A 20,996-nucleotide genomic window follows, 5' to 3' on the forward strand; every position below is an offset into this window, starting at 1 on the left:
TCATGCAGATATATAATTCTAAAAAAAGTATGGATGTGAGTTTTCAGATACATGCATAACTTAAAACGAAGTACATTGTTATCTGAACATTGACAAATCATTGTTTTGGCATTGTCGTAATACATTTTTAGTAGTAGAGTCACAAAAATACAAAAAACGGATTACTATTTGCAAAGACAGATGTTTCCTCTATACTGGTTGAAAGGTTGTTGCTGGCAGGGCTGGCCCAAGCCCTTATGGGGCCCTAAGCAGAATTGATTTGGGGGCCCCTCGGTGCCAATAGGACTATTGTCAATGGTTGATTATTTGTACACTATAAATCTAACACATCAATTAGCAATTTTATTAGCTGTGTTGCTTACATCATACAAATGTGTACATGGCATCTTTTTACCCTTCTACAGTTTTTAGTTTTAACAGTAGCAAGCACACGAGATTGGTTTACCTGTTGATTTGCACTTTAAATATTCAAGATCTAACCGTAATTAGTTGCATACTTTAATGTGGTGTACAAAATAAAATAGCAGACAATGTATTTACTGTAAACAAGTTAACCACTTTACATAAATACATTAAAATATACAAAATGGAAAATATTAAAATAAATTAAAATAATGTCAAAGAATGAACAGATGGACCTGCCACAAGATAACAATAATGGTTCAAGAATACAACTATGTACAGATTTATTTCACTTTATCCTTAGAATGTGTTTCTTGGCTTTTCTGGAGGCAAAGCCATTTATGATGCGCAATTCTGGGAGGAGACCCCGGGGAAGACCTAGGACACGCTGGAGGGACTATGTCTCCCGGCTGGCCTGGGAACGCCTCGGTGTCCCCCCAGAAGAGCTGGAGGAAGTGTCTGGGGAGAGGGAAGTCTGGGCATCTCTGCTTAGACTGCTGCCCCCGCGACCCGGCCCCGGATGAAGATGTATGTATGTATGTATGTATGTAATTCTGCTATTAATACTAATTAGTGCAAGACCACTCAGTCTTTCCTGAGCAAAGGAAGATCTCAAGTAGTTTTTGATCAGCTTGAGTTTAGAAAAGCTATGCTCTGTATACGCGACAGTCACAGGGAGAGTGTAAGTTATTCAGAGAGCTACCCAAAGATTTCATTTTGAGAAAGGTAAGTGAGAAGCTCAAATGTGGTCATCTTTTCTTGAGGGAGTTCTGGAAGGTTCCCTATCTCTAAAGCAAGTACATTCTCGTCAACATCAGCTTCTTCTCCACAGGTTAGTTTGTCTGCAAGAACCATACACTGGTCCCTCCTGGTTTGTGCATCAAGTTGTTTAAAGCTGAGAAGCACTCCGAAGTTGTCTCTAATTTCCCCTAGAGGCTGAAAGCAGTCCTCAAATGAATGGATGCTAAAGTCTACCACAGCATACAAAATTACACTCTTAATTGCATTATGTTGTGGCTCATCGGGTGACTCATAGGCAAAGTGCCTTTTTGTGGACCTCACCCTCTTCTTCAGCACTGCCTTGGTGTCCATTTGTTCACAAATCTCTTTTGCTGAGATCTGGGCATCCTTAAAACCAGTTGTCCTGAAACTGACTATATTTTCCTTATTTTTCCTAATGAGGCCAACTGAAACATTGAGTTGCATGTTGGTTGATTGAAGCAGCTTGCTTGTGGTGTTAATTCTGGAGAGAATGTCATACCAGACCACACAGTAAATTTGAAATCGAAATAAACCTTTCTTCAGCAAGAGAGTGTGCCTCAGCTTTCACTGTGGGGTCATTAGCCTGTTCTCTGACTTCTAATAAAGCTTCTCTCACCTTGCCTGCTTGGTAGCGTAAAGGTTCAATACTGTTAACCAAGCTCTCCCATCGCGTTTCACTCAAGGACTTGAGTGTGACATCTACATACTTCTGCACAATGGCCCACCTTAGAGGAGAATCTGAAAAAAGTATTTAAAGTATTTGCACATAAAAAGCATGAGGATTCTTTGCTAACAGCCTAGCTTGCACGCCTTTATTTTTGCCCTTCATGTTTGCACCATTATCATACCATTGTCCATTACAGTCCTGGAAAGGGATGTTCAATTCTTAAAGCCTGTTACGTATTAGTATGGACAAGCCTTGACCAGTATATTCAGGAGCTATGAGAAATCCCAAGAAGTGTTCCTTTATCTCTGGTGTTTTACTAAGACTTACAGGGCACACCACAACGGACATCAGGGGTGCAATCCCAAACGATGGCATAATATTTAGAATCTTTGATTTCTGCCACCAGTCGTTCCAGTATTTTATCACTGATACAGCTTATCAGCTCATTTTGAATAGTTTTCCTCAAGTATGTGATATGCTGTGCTCCACGGTCAATTTGTCTCACTTGATCTCTCAAAACAGAATCAAATTTAGCCATTAGTTCCACTTCTTTTAGAAAGTTCCCATTGTTGTCCTGATGTAATGTATCAGCAGATCCCCTGAGCGCCAGATTCCTTTCTGCCAAGGACTGAATAATACTGATCAAGCGCGTGAGAACTTATCTCCAGCGATTATTTTCTGCTTCCCCATTTGAAAGACGAAGTGCAAAATTCTTCCATTTCACCATGTTGATGCAACGATCAAGGCTATTTTCATGCTGGTTTAATAGTGCACCTATATTAACCCAATCCCTTTGTCCCACTATGACAAGTTTTGTGGACTGCAAGTAAATGAAGCAGTAGACTGCATCATTTACTTTTGAATAAATGAGCCAGGTCCACTAGATTTTTTACCCATTAATCAATTGTCTGTAGGTGTAGTGGTAGCGGAAGCTTCGACCATCAGGTTTTTTAGGAAATGTGAAATTTTCCTTTAATGGCAGTGGACCTCTGCTTACCAGATCAGTCCTGTCTGAGTCGGAGAAGATAGATGACCACTCAGCTGGGTCAACTGGAGGAGCTGCTGATCCATCGTCTAGGCTGGAGGTCGCTAAGGGAGTAGATATGACATTGATCCCAATGACCACAGAAGTAGTAGGACCAATAAGGAAATAAGGTTTAGAATTAGAAATATTAATCTCAGGATATTCTACCGTGAACTGAGCAAATACAAAGGCTGCTGTGCTAATAACGTACCTCTCACATCAGCTGAGGTTAAAACAGACACAGAAGGAACAGTAGGATCACTGGATGCAGACGTCTATAATAATAATTTATATTGGAATATTGTTAATAATTAAAGCTAGGCATGTTAGGTGTCATATTCGAGAAAACAAGTGGGGTTGGTTAATGACAATAAAGAACTGGAAGTCCTCGTTTGATCAAGTGGGCCGTGTCTGTTCATGGCCGCAAGATAGAGCCTGTACTCCATCTCTGGCATGATCCACCATAACTATGTCAAAGGCAATGCAACTGTCTGTCAAAACAAAAGTTGTTTGAGCTCACAAAATGCACGTTTATCCATATAAACATATTGATCTGGGATTGTTGAAAACTCACCTTCTGTATCATCATCAGATGTAGCACTAGGGGCAGTGCCACTGGTGGTATGGGAGGTGCCCCACCTCCAAAATATTTCAGCTGTGCTCCTAGCAAAGTTTAATAGGAGCACATAGTTGATGGAACAAAATGGTATTTTAAAAAATACATAAAAAATGATACACAGCAACAAGCGGAACACCTAAAACCACAACTCCAAGGCCGGGTTACACCAACATTGTTTAATTTTCAAACTGGATTAAATCCAGGTTCATGCACTAATCCTGCTGCATCAAACTTTAAACCTAGTACGTTCCTGCTTCTGCGATCCGCTCCAGGGTTTTCAAATCCGCCTGTCACTATCTTGGCATTTTGGCTTCTATCCAGCGCTTGACAAATAAACCGTCACCAGCCACTGAGGCTAGTGGTTTTCCAAAGTTACTAGTCCCTCAACATTTTCACAAGCCACCATTTTGTTGTTGTGGAATTATGTTTTATTTCATAAAATGTGACTATGGTGTGCTACATCTTAGCCTGTCATATTAACTGGTTCAGTCACTGTTGGTACCCCACTCTACCACCTCTCTGTGAAATACTTTATATAATGTGGCTACACACTTGAAAACTTTTATAGTGTTAAATCTGCTCTGTTGTCCATGTTCACTTGTTCACTTGTGCAGCTAATGCACGCTACAATGTCTTCCCTAATATCAACAAATTATTCAAGCATTATATATATTCTTAGCATAACCTAGAACTATTAACATGTTATTTAAAAAGAAATATGAAACCACCAAACAGCCTAATAATTAATCAGTCAATATTATTGTTGTCTATTTTTGTTATGCTATGTTCTTTTTAATGTAGACTTGCATAAAAATCGAAACAGCTGTATTTGTTTCAGCATTGTCAAGTAATTTTTCCCCAAACTTTACCTTGACGCCACATCGTTAATCTCCCTCGACTTCATTCAGCTATACTAGGCTCTGCTGCTGTCACTGATCCAGCGTCTTCACGTTCATATATTTATTATGTTAGTAACTTAAATAATACATAAAATTACTAAAGAAACACGCAAATTCATTACATTTGACAGTGGACATGAGTTCTGATGCTATCTGCTTTATTGGGTTTGTAAGCTTGTCGGCCATTACAAATAGAGTGTGGGTATTGTTGATATTCTTGTTAATCATTCCCGATAAATGTTGCTGTCTGGCCCTGCATAACTCATTGTTGAAGCTACCAAGTCTTTGTTTATAATGTCATAGTGAATTTGAAGTTTAGTTTTCCTCCACTTACGTTCTGCTTTCCTACATTCTCTTTTCAGGGTTCTTACCATCATGGTGGTTCTCCATGGTGTTTTCTGTTTGCTCTTATTTTTCTTTACATTTACCGGTGCAACACAATCCATGACATTCAATATTTTGGCATTTAAATTATCCAGAAGTAAATCAACTGACCCAGCACTTATTGTTGGAGGGATAGCTATGGCTTCCATAAATTGAGCATTGGTACTCTCATTAATGTACCTTTTCTTAACAGAAACAGAGTTTACTGGAACATTTGGGGTGATCAGTGATTCAGAAAAGACACAGATATGATCAGACAGGGCCATGTCTTTAACCATGATAGAAGAAATAACAAGACCTTTAGTGATAACCAAATCTAGAATGAGGCCTTGAGTGTGTGTACGCTCTTTCACATGTTGAGTGAGATCAAAAGCTTCCAGTAGTGCAAAAAGTTATTTGGCATTATTATCTGTACTATTATCTATGTGGATGTTAAAATCCCCTGTAATAATAAACACATTATAATCAACTGATATAACAGAGAGTAGTTCAGCAAAATCATCAATAAGATTTGCAGAATAGGTTTACTTTATAGATTGCATGCTCACGATTCCTTCTATTTCTAATCAACACAGGAATAGAGATACTGGGTTCTATCTTGTACTTATGGCAAGGTGTTTTAACATTTATTCGGCAGACTGGACATTCCTCATGGATATCTGCAACATAAATTTGCCTAGTCAAAATTCCAATTCCAGATATCTATAACGTCATTCTGACTAGTCAAAACGACAGTTGGAGGTATCTGTAATTCAGTTTTGACTAGTCATTTTTAAAAGACTATTGCCCTTCATGTCTATTAGGTTTCTCATTACAGATATCTTTAAATCAGTTGCAGATATCCGCAATGTCTATTGTTGATATCTTCAACTGAATTATGACTAGTTGTAATTACAGTTCCAGATATCAATAATTTAATACTGACTAGTCACGATTCCAGTTCAAGATATATTAAATCCCCCTCAATTTATGATATCAAGATCGTTCTTTTGCAATATACTAAATAACGTTTTAAGTTATAAATCAGTTATAGAGATCTTGAACTGGAATTACAGCCAGTCATAATGTAATTGTAGATATCTATTATCAAGTTATGGATATCTTCTAATTAATTTTTATTGGAGATATCTCAAATTGGAGATATCTTTAACTTGCATTCTGCCTAGTCAAAATGTAATTACAGATATCTTGAATTGGGGTTTTAGTTTGGCAAAATTACGTTGTAGACAGAGGTGGCACTACCATTAGGCAAAGTAGGCAGCCGCCTAGGGCCCCAGAACGCTTGGGGCCCCGGAGAAAATTCTAAATAAAATGTACAAAAATATTAAATATAGTACAGTATGTTATTTTTCATATTTATGTTTCTCCCAAACATGTAAACAAATTATATCCCACCTTCCATTACATTATTCACGAATCCGAACCCCCCTATCTTACTCAAATGGTTTGTCCCATATTGTTTCTCAGCCCAGCAGCACGAACTAGTTAGGTAGCTTAATCAGTTAGCCTACAGTAAGAGAGACAAATAGGAAACTTGGGAAATTATGAAACGATTACATGTTAGCGGGGCAGCAAAAAGACGGAAGAAGGATGAAAACAAAACTTTTATTGCCACCCTCCCAAATGTGACCAACAATGTTAGCATTAGTAGTATTAGTTTAGCGGCTGCGGCTAGTACTAAACCCTTTGAAGTGTACGATCACACCGGTGTGATTAGAACGTATTGTTTAGAACGCACCTTTAGCACGCCTAGGTAAAAGTAATGTAACAATGGCTGGTCAGACCGCGCTGTTATTTACTCACATTTAGCTCAAACAGCGTTTATACATTTCTAATCGCCGTTTACAAACACTAATCCATATACATCTGTACATCTGTGAGGTATTATCAAGTCTCCTCTGGTAGAGGCTCGCGTGATCCTCAAAGAATTTTCTTCAGATTTAATAAAGTCCTTCAGAGGTGGTGGAGCGAGGGAGTGAAGGACCTTGTATATCAGACAGGCCATTTTTAAATGAATCATATTTTGAAAATCCAATAGTCTATGTTTTTTTAAAACTTGACAGTGGTGGTGGGATAGCGGTTTTTTATCTAATGCCTTTTTATAAAGACTTTCTATGGTTTTAAGTGTTGTGGGGCAGGCAAGAGACCAGGTAGTCAAACAATCAAAATGAGAAATAATCATTGAATAAAAATATGTTTTAGCAGCACCCATAGTTAAATTATTTTGAATGTGCCAAAATTTTTGAAGATTAAGTTTGACAACCTTTGCTACTTTTTTTACATGACTTTTGAAGCAGAGTGTTGAATCAAGGACTACCCCAAGGTATTTAAATTCTGAGACCAGGTGAAGTTCCTCTCCATTCCTCTCCAAGACATTTGATCTGCTTACTTCGACAAAGCGTTTTGAGAAGTACATGCACACAGTTTTTCTGGTGTTCAACATGAGGCATGAATTTTTGAGCCAGTCCTGCACATAGGATAGGGCCGCTGTGAGATCAGCAGCTGCTTGTTGGATGGTTTTTGCTTGAGTGTAAATTACTGCGTCATCCGCATACATCTGCGAGAAGACATTTGGGCATGAATTGGTAGGTTATTGATAAAAAGAGAGAACAGAACCGGCCCAAGGACAGACCCCTGTGGGACACCAAGTCCAGAATCTAAACAGGGAGATTTGACACCATCTACTACCACGTACTGTTTCCTGTGGGACAGATAGGATTTAAACCATAAAAGTGCTTGATCAGAGATGTTAAATTGAGTCAACCTGGACATTAAAATCTGATGGTTAACAGTCAAAGGCTTTCTTCAAATCTAAGAAGACAGCCCCGACACAAGGACTCTCGTCAAGCAAACCTTTTATGTTTTCTGTTAACACAAACAGGGCACTATCGGTGGAGTGATGGGTCCGAAAACCAAAAACCAAACTGTAATGGATGTAGTGAAGGTTGGACATTTTCCAGATGAGCCGTCAACTGTCTGACTACCCACTTCTCTGCTATTTTTGATATGACGGGAAGTATGCTGATAGGTCTATAATTAAACATGTCTGTTGTAATACCTGATTTTAGTATTGGTGTCACTGCAGCCACTTTCCAATCTACAGGGACTATAGAATGGTTAAAAGACATATTAAGAAGATGAGTTATTGGACGTATTAGATGATCCTTGTACTCTTTATAAAAAAAATTATTAAGGCCAAATGCATCAAGAGTTTTTGAATTTTTCATGCCAACAATAATATTTGTTACTTCATAGTCAGAGATTTCAATGATTTTGAATACAGGCTGATGTGGATCAGAGACATTGTCAGAACACAGAGATGGATCAAAATGCTGCGTAATCTTTTTCACAGAATTTATAAAGAAACTTTTAAAATTGGTGACTATGGAAAATGGATCTTTAATAATCGAGTCATTAATTTGAACCTCCATTTCTTTATTGTTTTTATTTAGATTTCGACCAAGCAGTTTATTTAGGTTTTGCCATACTAATTTTCCATTGCCGTTTGCATTCTCTATTATTTTTATTAAAAAGTTTGCTTTGGCCTGTCTCAGACTCTGTGTTACCTTATTTCGCATATGGGTAAACCTTTGACGGTCTGTTGTTAGACCTGATTTTAACAATTGCTTTAATATCAGGTCTCTAGCTAACATTAGATTTTTACATTCTTTGTTCAGCCATGGCAAGTGGCAATGAGAATAGCTTAGCGGCTGCAGCTATACCTGAACATGATTCGACATTGACAGGTTATGAAGAAAGCACTATGGACCATCTCACACACGGACACCACCAGATACAAGACATTAAATAGGGAGACAGAAAAATAAACAACCAGAAAAAAGACATTGAAGAGGGAAAGAGAAAAACAAAACCAGGACATTAAAGGGGGAAAGAGAAAATGAACAGAATCAGGACTTTAAAGGGGAAAAAGAAAGCAACAGAACCAGAACCAGGACATTAATGAGGGAGAGAGAGAGAGAGAAAGAAATAAGCGCAACCAGAACAAAGACATTAAAGAGGGAGAAAAATCTACAATTGAGCAAGGTATGTGAATGCATTGATCAACATTTTGAAACATTACACTTGAACAACATGACTAGGCGCTTCACTGTAGTTGAACAACATGACTTACTGTAGTTGTTGCTGATATGGCAGCATATATCCTTAATTAAATACTTTTTCAACTTGTTGATTTACTCTCATCAGAAAGGGGCAGCAATGCAAGTATCTTAGGAAGTGAAATTTCCAATCAACCATAAAGAAAGAAAGTGTGTTCAAATTGTTGTCGGTATGGATCAGAAGATAAAGAAATACATTATTTAAGGGCCTCAACCAGTCTCTGCCTAGGGCCCCCAAATCTACAACCGCCTCTGGTTGATATCTGTAGGATACATGTAGGAGTCAGGAGCGGGAGTGAGTGGCTTGCTTGTATTCAAACACATGTTACTATTCCACCATATGGCAAGCATTAACCGCCATGTCAGACCTGCGTGAAGCCGAAGTTCTAATTTTTGACAGCATTTTTAAGGCTGCCGGCAGTGCACGACAGGCGCTTTTAGCAATAAATACAGAAGATTTACTTTCTTTCAAAAGTCGATTATTAAAAATAAAAAATAATATATATATATGTTGGCCACAAAATCCCAGATGATAAGCACGTTCTATATCATGAAATTGTTTAACTATTATATCCACAACTGAAACCGCCCTTCCTGCTACACCGAAATGCGTTGCTGAGCCAATATGATCTGCTACGAAGATCAGTGAAATGTAGGCTAAACTGTTCATATCGGAGTGAAGGGCAGACCTCTTCACTGCTCTTCACTTAATGAGAATCGAGAGAGTGCACGTTCACGCGAAGTAGGGGAGATTTTCGCCACAACACCGGCTCTGAGAAAGTTTGTACTGCACACATGCACTCGTGCACGCACATAGCCTACGCTACTCATTCAAAATGTGTTTGTAATTACAATGCAATTAGTGTTCTTGATATATTAAATATTACAACAATAGCCTAATGTATTTCATAATTAACCTAATTGTAATACCAATTGTCTAGCCGTGTCAAAAAGAAACCGTAAGTATGTAGTGGTCGTAAACACTTCAAACTTGGGACGTAATGGGGCGTGGCGTGTGGGGTGTTTTAGGTTATCTTACTGTGTGACAGTGTCAAGAAGTCAGAATTTTGCGAGGGAGGAGACGCGTTTGCAAGTAAGCCCATTTTGTATAGTATCTCTATAGGAATATACAATATATTGTGCTTTTTTGTCTTTTTCAATAGAAAAAATATATATATATAGGCTACACAGGCTATTGTTGCTTTGGCACTGTTCTACTTGATATTTAAAATAGTATTATATTTTTGCATTTCTTTACTAGTCATAACTGGATCCTTCCACACGACGCCAGATTCTCTGGTACCAACATATTTACACGTCCCTTTCAGGTAAAGATGTATTCTACCTCAGCTAACTACACACGTTGGTAGCAAAAGCGGACAGCACTGAGGAACAGCAAAATTTAAGATGTCCCATAGTCCAGGATTGGCAGATTATAATTTTTCAAGGGTAGGCCTACACTTGGTAGTGTGAAGGAACACGAAACCAATTCTGGTTGTCATTTTTGACTGAAGGTGAGTGATATGATAGCTATTGAATGACTGTGGGGGTGTAGTTATTCGTTGATTTCGAGATACTCTTAATTTTGACACATTGAGTTTGGCTCCGATTGAAGAGCATGCATTCAGATGTATTTATTCGCTCTTATCAGAATGCCTTATTTTCCCATGTTTGCTTTTTGTATCTAGCAACTTCAATGTAAGATTTTGATTGTGCAATATCTTACATTCAGTCAGAAAATGTCAGCAACCAGCGAAGTGAAAAGCCAAATATGGACAATCAGGGATATTAACATCAACAAATGCGGACACAGTCATCATGTTTCTTGGCCAAAAATAGATATAGATGGAACAATGCCAGGTTTAACCACCATTGAGGTCGAACATATATTTCAACAATGTTAGTTATACAGTAGGGTATGTTTCAAATTAAACTGTAAACAGTGAGATTAAATATAGCCTGTTTATCCTCAGTTCTGATCAGTTTAAATTATATTTTCAGTCGTTCTGTAGTCTGATTCATGGCTGTGATAATTTAAAAGTAAAAAAAAACATGATCAATTACAGATTTCCATTTCAAAAATACTTCTCCAATGTTTTCGAATTCAAATATTCGCATCTGACTGGCAAGTGTGTAAGGACACATTTGAACTGGAGGCAGAAAAGAACGCTTGACCACCGCTTGACGACGTGTTAGAATGATGATTTCTTTAATGCCTATTAAGCAGCCTATTCCACGTAGCTTATAATGGTGTTGCACTAACCAAAATCATGTTTTTCGCACAGAACATTCAGCAACCAAGCAATTAGATCTTTATCAGTCCGCTCTAATAAAGATGGGTCCCATCCAGAGCACATGAGCGGAGTGGAGCGGTGAGAATCTCAGCTCATCGCTCACGGAACTGTTCACCCCTCCGCTCCCCCGCTCAAAGCCACATCAGGCCACTCCGCTCATTATCGCTCAGCGCTCAACGCATTTACTTCGCGCTCAACAACCTTTTAAAAAATGCTACTTCCAGCTCTCTTTTTCTCTCCTTTGATATTGTTGGGCCTTTGCGCACAGTGAAGAAACTTTTGAATTCCTCAACCGTTTTCTTTTGTTTCTGCTCCTCCTCTCGTTCTATTAAATACAAATTCACGGACGACACAAATTAAATAAAACGAACCGTTAGGCCTACTTGAATGACTAGTTTAAAACCAGTATAAAACAGAGTGTCAGCCATTCGATTCAATTCGTTCATAATTTATTTATATCACTTTTACAATTTTGTCAAATGTCTTGTTGAATCATTACTTGTGGAACTCATAGTAAAATGATTTACATGAAGTACTTGTTAGGTGACTCGATGTTCATCTATGTTGGACAAACACTCAACTCCCTTCTCAGAGATCATCATTCCAAGGTCATGTACTGAGGTGTTTATCTTTCTTATTCCCCAGTGGCCAACAATCAACAACTTAAGCAAACATTTACTAGCATAGCAGCAGGAAGTAGGGGTGAGGCTGGGGGAAAAACTTGCCAGCCAAGCTAGCTAGTAGTTGACTTACTTTACTGTACTGTAGCTTGAGCTAACGTTTTTTGGCTTCCTAGACATAATGTTATTCGATTGGAACTACTAAAGTGGTTTTAGCTATATGACAGATAGTTATCTGTCTGCTTTGTAAATAAGTTAAATAAGCATACCTGAGATTGCTTGTCCAGAAATGATGACGGTGCTCCAGAAACGATGTCGGCTTGTCGAACTAAGCTGTAGTTTGTTAACGTAGTCGTACAGTACTGTTGGCTAGCTGCAGTAGCTATTTAGCCAGGTATACCTTAAAAGAAAACTTGCGCTACCTGCAGTAGTTAGCTAGGTGTACTATAATTTAGGCTACATGACTAAATTACAAAAAAACTAAATTGGAAAATGTATCATGAATGATTTCAATATTTCTAAATAGCAATAACTTGTACTGTAGGCTAACCACAGTAGCAGAAGAGTACTGGTGAAAACTCACAGACACTACTAAATGAGAAAATAAATCAGAATGATCTTAAACTGGAGTAAAATAAAAGTCTGCTTAGATACTATAAAGGTCGAACGACTATTTAGGAGTACAAACTATAATGAACAAGAAATGGCGGGACGCTCAAGCTGTTTGTGCTCGCATTCCGTCTGTGTTGTGGGAGATTATATAGAATTATTTGAAGTGCGCTGAATTGCGGGGATTAGGGTATTCTAAAGCTCTTCAGGTGAACCTTGAAATATTTGATGTGGTGGCAAGTAATGACATTGTAAGCAAAGTACGTTGTAGCAACGGAAATAGTAGTTAATATTTCCTGGTTGTAGTTACGTAAGATTGTTACCAAACGGGTACGAAAGTGGTTACATTGTCTGTACATCGTGTAATTACGTTTCTGCTATATCCTGAGTAGGTAAGAAAGATGACCAATTATGTGGTCATTAATTTCCTTCCGATAACGGTAGGATCGTTACCAAACAGGTACTTAAGTAGTTACCTTGTCCGTATATCCTGTAATTACGCTCATGCGACATGCTGAGGAGGTAAGGAAAATTACCAAATATGTGGTCATGCATTTAACTTCGGATAACGTTGCCACAGCGCTGTGAGAAGGTAATGTCATGATATTACCAATCCATAACGTCACGGTTGGTCGTGGTTACGTAATGTGTGGCACTTACATGGGGTTTGCCTGCTATTTAACAGAAAGTCCATATTCATTTTAACAGATAATGTCCATAAATCTGCAACCATTTTCGTAAAAAGTGTTGTTTTCACCATTTTAAGCAGAATGTCTGTATAAAAACATTACAACTACTGGCAGTTTCATTACATTGGGCTTCCCTGTTATTTTACAGAAAGTCCATATTTATGTTAATGTACAGTCCCCTTAAGTTTAAGTGCTCAGTCATGAAAAGAGAAGTGTTTTTAACTTGGATTTAAAATTGGGTACATTTGGGTCATGTCTAAGATCTTCTGGTAGTTTATTCCTGTTGTGTGCAGCATAACTGCTAAATGCCGCTTGACCATGTTTAGTTTGGACTCTGGGCTCTATTAGCTGACCTGAGTTCATGGATCTAAGAGCCCTGCTCTGTATATTCTTCAAACATATCAGAAATGTATTCGGGGCCTAAACCATTAATTTGTTCATACACTAAAAGCACCACTTTAAAATCTATTCTGTAAGTGACTGGAAGCCAGTGAAAAGATTTAAGAACCAGAGCTGTGCTCGGGAACTCCAGTTAAGAGGCCATTACATTAATCAACCCTACTAGAGATAAAAGCATGGATGAGCTTCTCTAGGTATTTTTGGGACACCAAGCCCTTGATTCTGGCTATATCTTTAAGATGATAGAATGCTGTTTTAGTGACCGCTTTGATATGACAGTTGAACCTGAGGTCTGAGTCTATCCAGCTCCGAGTGAATCCAGCTCTTTATTGATACTAGTTCTTTTTATTTTCGTTGCCAAACACAATAATCTCTGTTTTATCTTTGTTTAATTGTAGACAGTTTTGGTTCATCCAGGTATTTTTGTGCTCTATACAATGACACAGATTCAATTGAGCTGTTGTCATACGGTTCGAAAGCTCATTCATAGTTGAGTATAATCGGCATAGCTGTGGTAGTTAATGTTGTTGTTCTGTAGAATTTGGCCTAGAGGTAGCATATAGAGATTGAACAGAAGCGGTCCGAGAACTGATCCCTGGGGAACTCTGCATGTCATAGCCACTCTATCAGATTCATGATTACCAATGGTGACAAAGTAACTCCGGCCATCTGGATAAGATCTGAACCAATCAAGGACTGTCCCAGAGGGTCCTACCCAATTTTCCAGCCTATCTATAAGTGTTCTATGGTCTACAGTGTCAAATGCTGCACTGAGATCTAATAGAACCAGAACTGTTATTTTATCAGAATCAGTATTCAGCCTTATATCATTTGAAACATTTATCAGGGCCGTTTCAGTACTGTGGTGAGGTCGGAAGCCTGACTGAAATTTGTCTAAGAGACCGCTTGAGTTCACAAAATTGCTGAGTTGATTGAAGACAAGCTTCTCCATGATCTTGGCTATAAAAGGGAGATGTGATACAGGTCTGTAGTGGTGCAGTATAGATACATCCAGTTCTCTTTTCTAATAGCTGTTTTTAGAGACGCTGAGATATGTAATATCTGTAAGCTGCGGTTGGTAGCACCATCTGCTCTGCTCGTAAAGTTATTTAGTCAAGAAAATAGCTAAACATCATGATTAACCCGACATTCTTACTCATCTGACATCGCAATAACATGGCTTAACCAGAATTAGTATCTTAACAAAATCTTCTTGCCAAGAATGAACAGGTATATTGCAATTGAAAGCTTTATGCACTCTTTTTCCATGGTGACGTCTGATCATTTGAACATTGAAAGATTCATAAGAAAACCTACCTCAATCATGGTAACCGTATGGAAAATGCACATAATTGACGTGTCTGTAGGACCTGCAATTCTTCACATTAGTGGAAACGGACACATTGAAACTCACACAGGTGACAAGTCAACATAATTACGACAGATAAGGTTAAAGCCATAAATACCTCTACAAAAGCATGTGTCATGGCCATGACTGACACCAACATCCTGTGCTTTGTTGACCGAGTAGCTACTAAACAAGAAGCATTGTTAAATAGCTTGTTAGAAGTGCAAAAATATGTATTCACAAGCTAACCATGTAACCTTGCCACAATGGCTAGCTACAAATGCAACATTACAAAAATGAATATTTAGCTAGCTAACCTCAAGCAGCTAACTACTAGACAGCTGGCCAAAAATATTCAATAGCTAGTCAACAACTTCAATAGCTGTCTGTTCAGCCACAATAACACATACCAGACACTTCCTGGTCATGCAAACCAGACCACTGCCTTCGTTAAACAACAAACTGAAAAGTACAAATATATCCGTTACCTAATGTAACGTTTGGATATATAGCTGCAATGAAGCCCATGCCACGTGGCAACATTGTGTGTAACTAGTTAACTGCTGTACTGGTATATATGACACTTGCTGCTTGCCATGGCCGTTTTAGTTAAATATTTAAGCAAGTAGAATAAGGAACGTAAATATTAAACTTAAATAGATACACAGTATTGTCCTTTGATGTTCAGGCTGAAATGTGGTTAGAATGGGGTTCAGGTGGGGGCCACCCAACATTAGATTTCCTGAAAGTTTGCCACAACCAAATAATTGTTTTTCTATTACTCATGTAAAACACAGGTGTCATTTGTTAAGTCCACTCATGTATTATAATATGCTTTTGTGAAAACACGAATGCTTAGCTCAGATTAGAAAATACATTAAATAATGACAACTTACCATGCTACAAGCAGAGTGTTAGCTGGTGGATTCATGCCAGAGTTAGGGGAGACCCAAATAGCATTCTCATTTGGAGTGAGACTGGGGTGCGGGATGCAAGGAGAGAGATTCCCATTTCCTCACATCCATTGTACTAACAGATGTGCAGCCTACTAACGTGTTTTAGGCTGTTGTTGTTAAACTAGTGCAGAGTAAACACAATTCAGGACATGAATGCCTGTACTCTCCAGTGATATATTGGAAAAAATCCCAAATTCACTCATGGCTTCTGGGCAGAAGCATGCATCCACTACCAGACCAAGGTACTTGCCTCTGGTGCAGCACAGAGAATTGCACCACCCTACCTGTAGGCTATGCTTAAACCCCAGAACCCCACGTGTGCACTCCGATCTGCCACTTCATGTCTTTTGGCCATCCAAACCTCATGGGTGTGCAGCTCCCGCTCTGCCAGGACAAGAATCGTCTCTGTCTTGGGACGTCATTGGTGGAACCACATTCCCCTTGAAGCCAGGACAGCAGAGACCCTGCCAATCTTTCAAAAGAGGCTAAAAATCAATCTCTTTGATGAGTATCTTAATTAACTTGTGTCCCCCCCAACCCCACCACCTAAAAAAAGCACTTAACTTTGATTTCTCCGGAACTGACTTCGATGAAGGCAAGTGTACTTATTAAGACTGTCACGTTTTGTTTTTCCACGACACTAAGGAATGCACTTATTGTAAGTCGCTCTGGTCTAAGAGCGTCCACTAAATGACTAAAATGTAAATGTACAAAAAATGCCAATAAAGTAAAAAGTAAGTGTGTGTGATTCTCACAGCTCTCGCTAAAGTCAGCCTCTAACTGTAGATGGCTCTGAGGCTCAAAAAAAGTAATAATGTTCACACTGTCAGAAAAATATGAATGGCCTTAAGTATTTTAAATTCATCGCACACGTAAAGTAATAACTTTGACAACCTTAGTCCATATTGGGCTGCAATGAAACAAGGAGAATTGGTTCAGACATAGCCCTACTGGTCAAATTAAATGACTTTCTCTCATGTCATTGTTTAGTCAAAATGGTTGTGTATGAATGGTTATATCCTACATAGAGACTATTTAGACTAGAATTGTCACAACATTTTAATTGAAATAACATTAACATAATTTGTGAATACATTTTCACACCTAGCAGAGATTTCTCTCACTGCATTGTACAGCACAACACCTGAGCTAAGTGTTTTGGCCAGACCCCTGACCTGGAAGGCATTCAATGTTTTTAGTTGCTTCTCAACAACGTTTTTTCTGATTCTCTTTATGGACATAGAAAGACACAGTGAAAAAACGCATATAGGCAAGCAATAAAAACATCTGACACTGGTATCTAAGAAATCCTACTGTCACCAGAGAAGACCATGTTAGTTACCAGGTAGACAACACTGTCAGTGAGTTTATAGACCTTCCAGGTCAGAAGTCAATAACTGCAGAGGCCAACATTTTCTTTGCCTATCAAGTAGGACATTATGATCTATAATATCAAAAGCTGCACATATCCAATTGTGGAAATCTTTTTAGTATCTGTGTTAATTTTAAGGTCGTTTTCAACCTTGATTACTGCCGTAACTGTACAATGCTGGGCACAGAATCCATACTGACATTTTTACTCACATAGTCATACAACAGTATAACAAGTTTCTCATGGATGTAACGTAATTATTATTTTTTTTGTTTGTTAATTGTTTTATAGCTCCAGGATCCAGTGTGTTTTTTCAAAGTAGCAGTTTTACTAGACTAACATTCTTAGTGATGAGAAGGAACAAAACCGAACAAACAAAACTTGACTCGAGGTACTATGCCAAGAAAAGGTAAAAACTCCATTGATAAAACGAGGGCAACATGTGGGAACAAGTTGAGGCAAAGATCTCAGTGACACAGCAGTTGGGAAAGACAAAATATTTATTCCAGGAATTTCCAATCTTAACCAAGAAGAAAAAATGCTGCTCTGAGTAGGGAGGATGTGAATCCAGAGAAACACCCTGTTCAGGCTAGGTTGGATGCCTTTTGAGGACAAGATGGTTGCCATTCTGGGGACTACAGCTGTGGACAGTATATGAGGACGGCATGAAGCACCTCCCTGACAACCTCAAAGCTGTATGAAAGTGCAAGGCTGTAACACCTTGGTTTGCAAAATTGCAGTGTGAAAGTCAGTGGATTGAGGGAGACATACTAACTAGCCTCATAGCAATTCTGGCCTTTCTAGTTGTTTTCGGACTAACAAAGTTAATTGGATAGTGGCCATGGATTATTGTGCCACTTACCTTTCCTACCTGGATTGGATGGAACTAAATATTTTGACAAAGAAAAAATTACAGACCTCTACATGCTTTGTAAGTATCAAATACTTGTTCTCCCCACTGTAACCTGAGCATTGGGGAGATGTTCGCAGGTATGTGACTCCAAAGCGTTCACAGTATCCATTCCAATCAGTCAGACTTATAGGTCAGAGGCAGTCGATGTCCGCTAACCGTCGTTTCCCAACTGCCAGCCACCTTGTCCTTGTGGTTAACCGCAACAGTTATGAAGGACCTTGTTGTTTGGGCCCCCTAATACTTCCTGACAGTGACATCCTGACAGTGACAATCAGGGTGTGTAGGTTTCAGCTGTTCTGGTGGGTCGAGTCTGGCTGCACCCCGACAACAGCAGCGTGATTTCCTTGGGTCCAAGATGTTGTTTTGCGGCCACTAAGTGTATTTCATGGACTTGTCAGAGTGCTTGTAATTAATATCCCGTCATTATGTGTACTCACACAGCACATAATTTCCTTGCTATTAGGGCATTATGCCAGTAATTGCTACAAAACAAATTTTTTAGATCAGACTCAATCAAAAGATGCTGTCATTGGCTTCAAGAATACTGCTCCTGGTTTGCATTATGTCTGAAACACCTCTTAATTATCTAGGGGAATGATAAGTTCATGAAAATGTATGATACTGGCCAGAAGAGATAACAGATAATCATGGCATCCCATGCTGAAGACACAGCAGAAGCACGTTGGTGCAACTACTGAAATATGGTCTTTTGTCATGAACAGAGGGAAGCTGACCCAAGAATTACAAAATACTTCCTGTTTGTGTATTGCTGTGGAATTTTATACTAGATGTGTTTTATGTTGTCTGTGGGGAATTGGAAGTTGGGAAATCGTCAAATATGATGATGTGATGTGTAGGCATGAAACTAGACATGCCTTAGGTATTTCAAATAAAAAGCCCCAAGACTAATCCAAAGATGAGGACACTTGGGTAAACATTGCAATGTAAGTCTTATAATGTAATATAATTAAAATGTGCTGCTTTTCTTTTTTCCAGTGGAGCCGATCGTAAAAATGGTCCTCAAAGGGAACACGAGCAATGACAACACATTCTTCCTGGACTCTGAGTTCCGCTACACCCTCTTCCCAGTGTTCTACAGTATCGTCTTCATTCTTGGACTGACGGCCAACAGCTATGTGCTGTTTGTGCTGCATCGCCTGCGTGAAGCGCAGACCATGAATGAGATACGCATCTACATGACCAATCTGACCGTCGCCGACCTGCTCTTCGTCTGCGCCCTCCCCTTCTGGATTGACTACTTCCTTCGCCGAGGTGACTGGAAGTACAGCGACATCCTGTGCCGTGTCAGCGGCACGTTCTTCTTCATCAACACCTACTGCTCCGTCCTCTTCCTCACTGCCATTAGTGTAAACCGCTACTGGGCTGTCACATGCCCACTGGACGCCGCCTCGTCCAACTGTTGGCGTCGGGGGGCTCTTATCTCAACGATGATCTGGGTGCTCACCCTGTCCTTTTCCGTGGTGTACCTGGTGAAGCCGGCCGTGAACAAGGACCAGGCCAACGTAAACCGTTGCTTCGAAGGTTACCACGAAGACAGTGAAGACAGCAAGCGCCTGGTGGCCATCACACACCTGGTTATCGTCAGCTGCTTCTTCTTGGTCTTTTTCATCGTCGTAGCTTGCAACCTGCTTATCGCCCGGGCCCTGCTCATCCAATCGCCCTCACAGGCGTTAGGCTCCATTTCTGCCAAGCCCAGAGGGGTGAAGCCCCAGGCTCTGCAGATGCTGTGCGTAGTGGTGGTGGTGTTCATTGTGTGCTTCCTGCCCCATCACCTGGTTCAGTATCCCTGGACCCTGGCGGTGCTTCAGATCCAGGAGGGCTGGGGCAGTACACGCTGGAACGACACGACACGGCGCTGGCTGAATGACGCCCACCAGATCACTCTGATGCTGATGGGGCTCAACTGCCTCCTGGATCCAGTGGTGTACTGCTTTGCCACTAGGAGGTTCCGTCTGTACATCAAGGACCACCTGAAGAGGGTGGGAAAGGGCAAACACTGCTCTGACACTATTGCCACTCACATCTCCATGACGAGCCAGGGGCTTCATAACGAGCAGCGGTCGCTCAAGGCTTAAAGCTCCGGCGAACATTGTCTTATTGTGGAGGAGGTGGTTTAGGGCAAAAGATATTGCTGACGGTTGTTGATTCGCCACATCCTAGGGTTGTTATATTCAGCTTGACCACAAACCACACTTAGCAATGCACACCCTGCTGAATATGCTGCCTCTGTGTTAGACTTGGGTTTGTTTGGACACAAGCAAACAACCGAAAACCGGAGGCAAAACCGTATTGCTTCCTTCCAAGCATGGTTCCTCCCAAGGTTTTTTTACCGTTGGGATTTTTGTTTTCACTGGACACTGTGTTTCATAAGGAACCTTATCTGGACTGTTGATTATTTGCTGTATCTTACCTGACATTATTGTGAAAGACATTAAGCTTACATTTCAATTTGCAATCCAAAGAAAAAAGCTGAAGTTTTATGCCGGAGTTTCTATAAATGATAGTATGATACATATGAATACATTGAATAGATATTTTATGTTGCTGATTGTTCTCTAAAAGCAGCATGTGCAATGTTGCTGGTCTTGAGCAAGGAACTGAAATATTTGTGGTTTTGAACACCTAATATAGACATGGTTCAGGAAGCTGAATATAAAGTAGCATGTTGTGATACTAACTATTGTAATGTGCTCAAACCATAATGTAGAAAACTGTAAAATTGCATTGTGAAACTTTCTGCTTAATTCCATAATGTGTTATATGTAGTGTAATGTGATTTAATTAAAAAAAAATTTTTTTAGGTTGCATAAAAGCAAATATTGCAGATGCACTTTTATAAAGTATTAATAATTTATTCCTAATGGCTGTTTCTTGTTTCTTGCATTTTTTATTTTTATTTA

At 39.4% G+C, this 20,996-nt stretch overlaps 1 protein-coding gene and 1 long non-coding RNA gene across 7 annotated transcripts in view; one reads left to right on the forward strand and one right to left on the reverse strand.

The window, feature by feature from the left end:
• Nucleotides 1-2,647: 2,647 nt before the first annotated feature.
• Nucleotides 2,648-3,868, reverse strand: LOC109616667. Its single transcript, XR_002197905.3, has 3 exons — nucleotides 3,430-3,868; nucleotides 3,067-3,130; nucleotides 2,648-2,920 (listed from the first exon to the last, which is right to left on the reverse strand). It is a non-coding gene; the product is annotated as an uncharacterized LOC109616667 (long non-coding RNA).
• Nucleotides 3,869-9,630: 5,762 nt separating this feature from the next.
• LOC105010010 (platelet-activating factor receptor) overlaps nucleotides 9,631-20,996 on the forward strand; it is a 40,672-nt gene continuing 29,306 nt past the window's right edge. The window contains exons 1-3 of one of the 6 annotated variants that reach the window (XM_034297369.1): nucleotides 9,934-9,968; nucleotides 10,137-10,203; nucleotides 19,072-20,846. In XM_034297369.1, the coding sequence (XP_034153260.1) occupies nucleotides 19,089-20,171 (1,083 nt within the window). In that variant the 5' untranslated portion in view covers nucleotides 9,934-9,968; nucleotides 10,137-10,203; nucleotides 19,072-19,088 and the 3' untranslated portion in view covers nucleotides 20,172-20,846. Of the gene's footprint in view, nucleotides 9,656-9,926; nucleotides 9,969-10,011; nucleotides 10,390-19,071; nucleotides 20,847-20,996 lie in introns of those variants that run through there. The other 5 variants (XM_034297370.1, XM_034297368.1, XM_029125584.2 and 2 more) reach the window with 5 other exon arrangements.

This window comes from Esox lucius, chromosome 15 (genome assembly GCF_011004845.1).
Source record: "Esox lucius isolate fEsoLuc1 chromosome 15, fEsoLuc1.pri, whole genome shotgun sequence".
Lineage (NCBI taxonomy): Eukaryota > Metazoa > Chordata > Actinopteri > Esociformes > Esocidae > Esox > Esox lucius.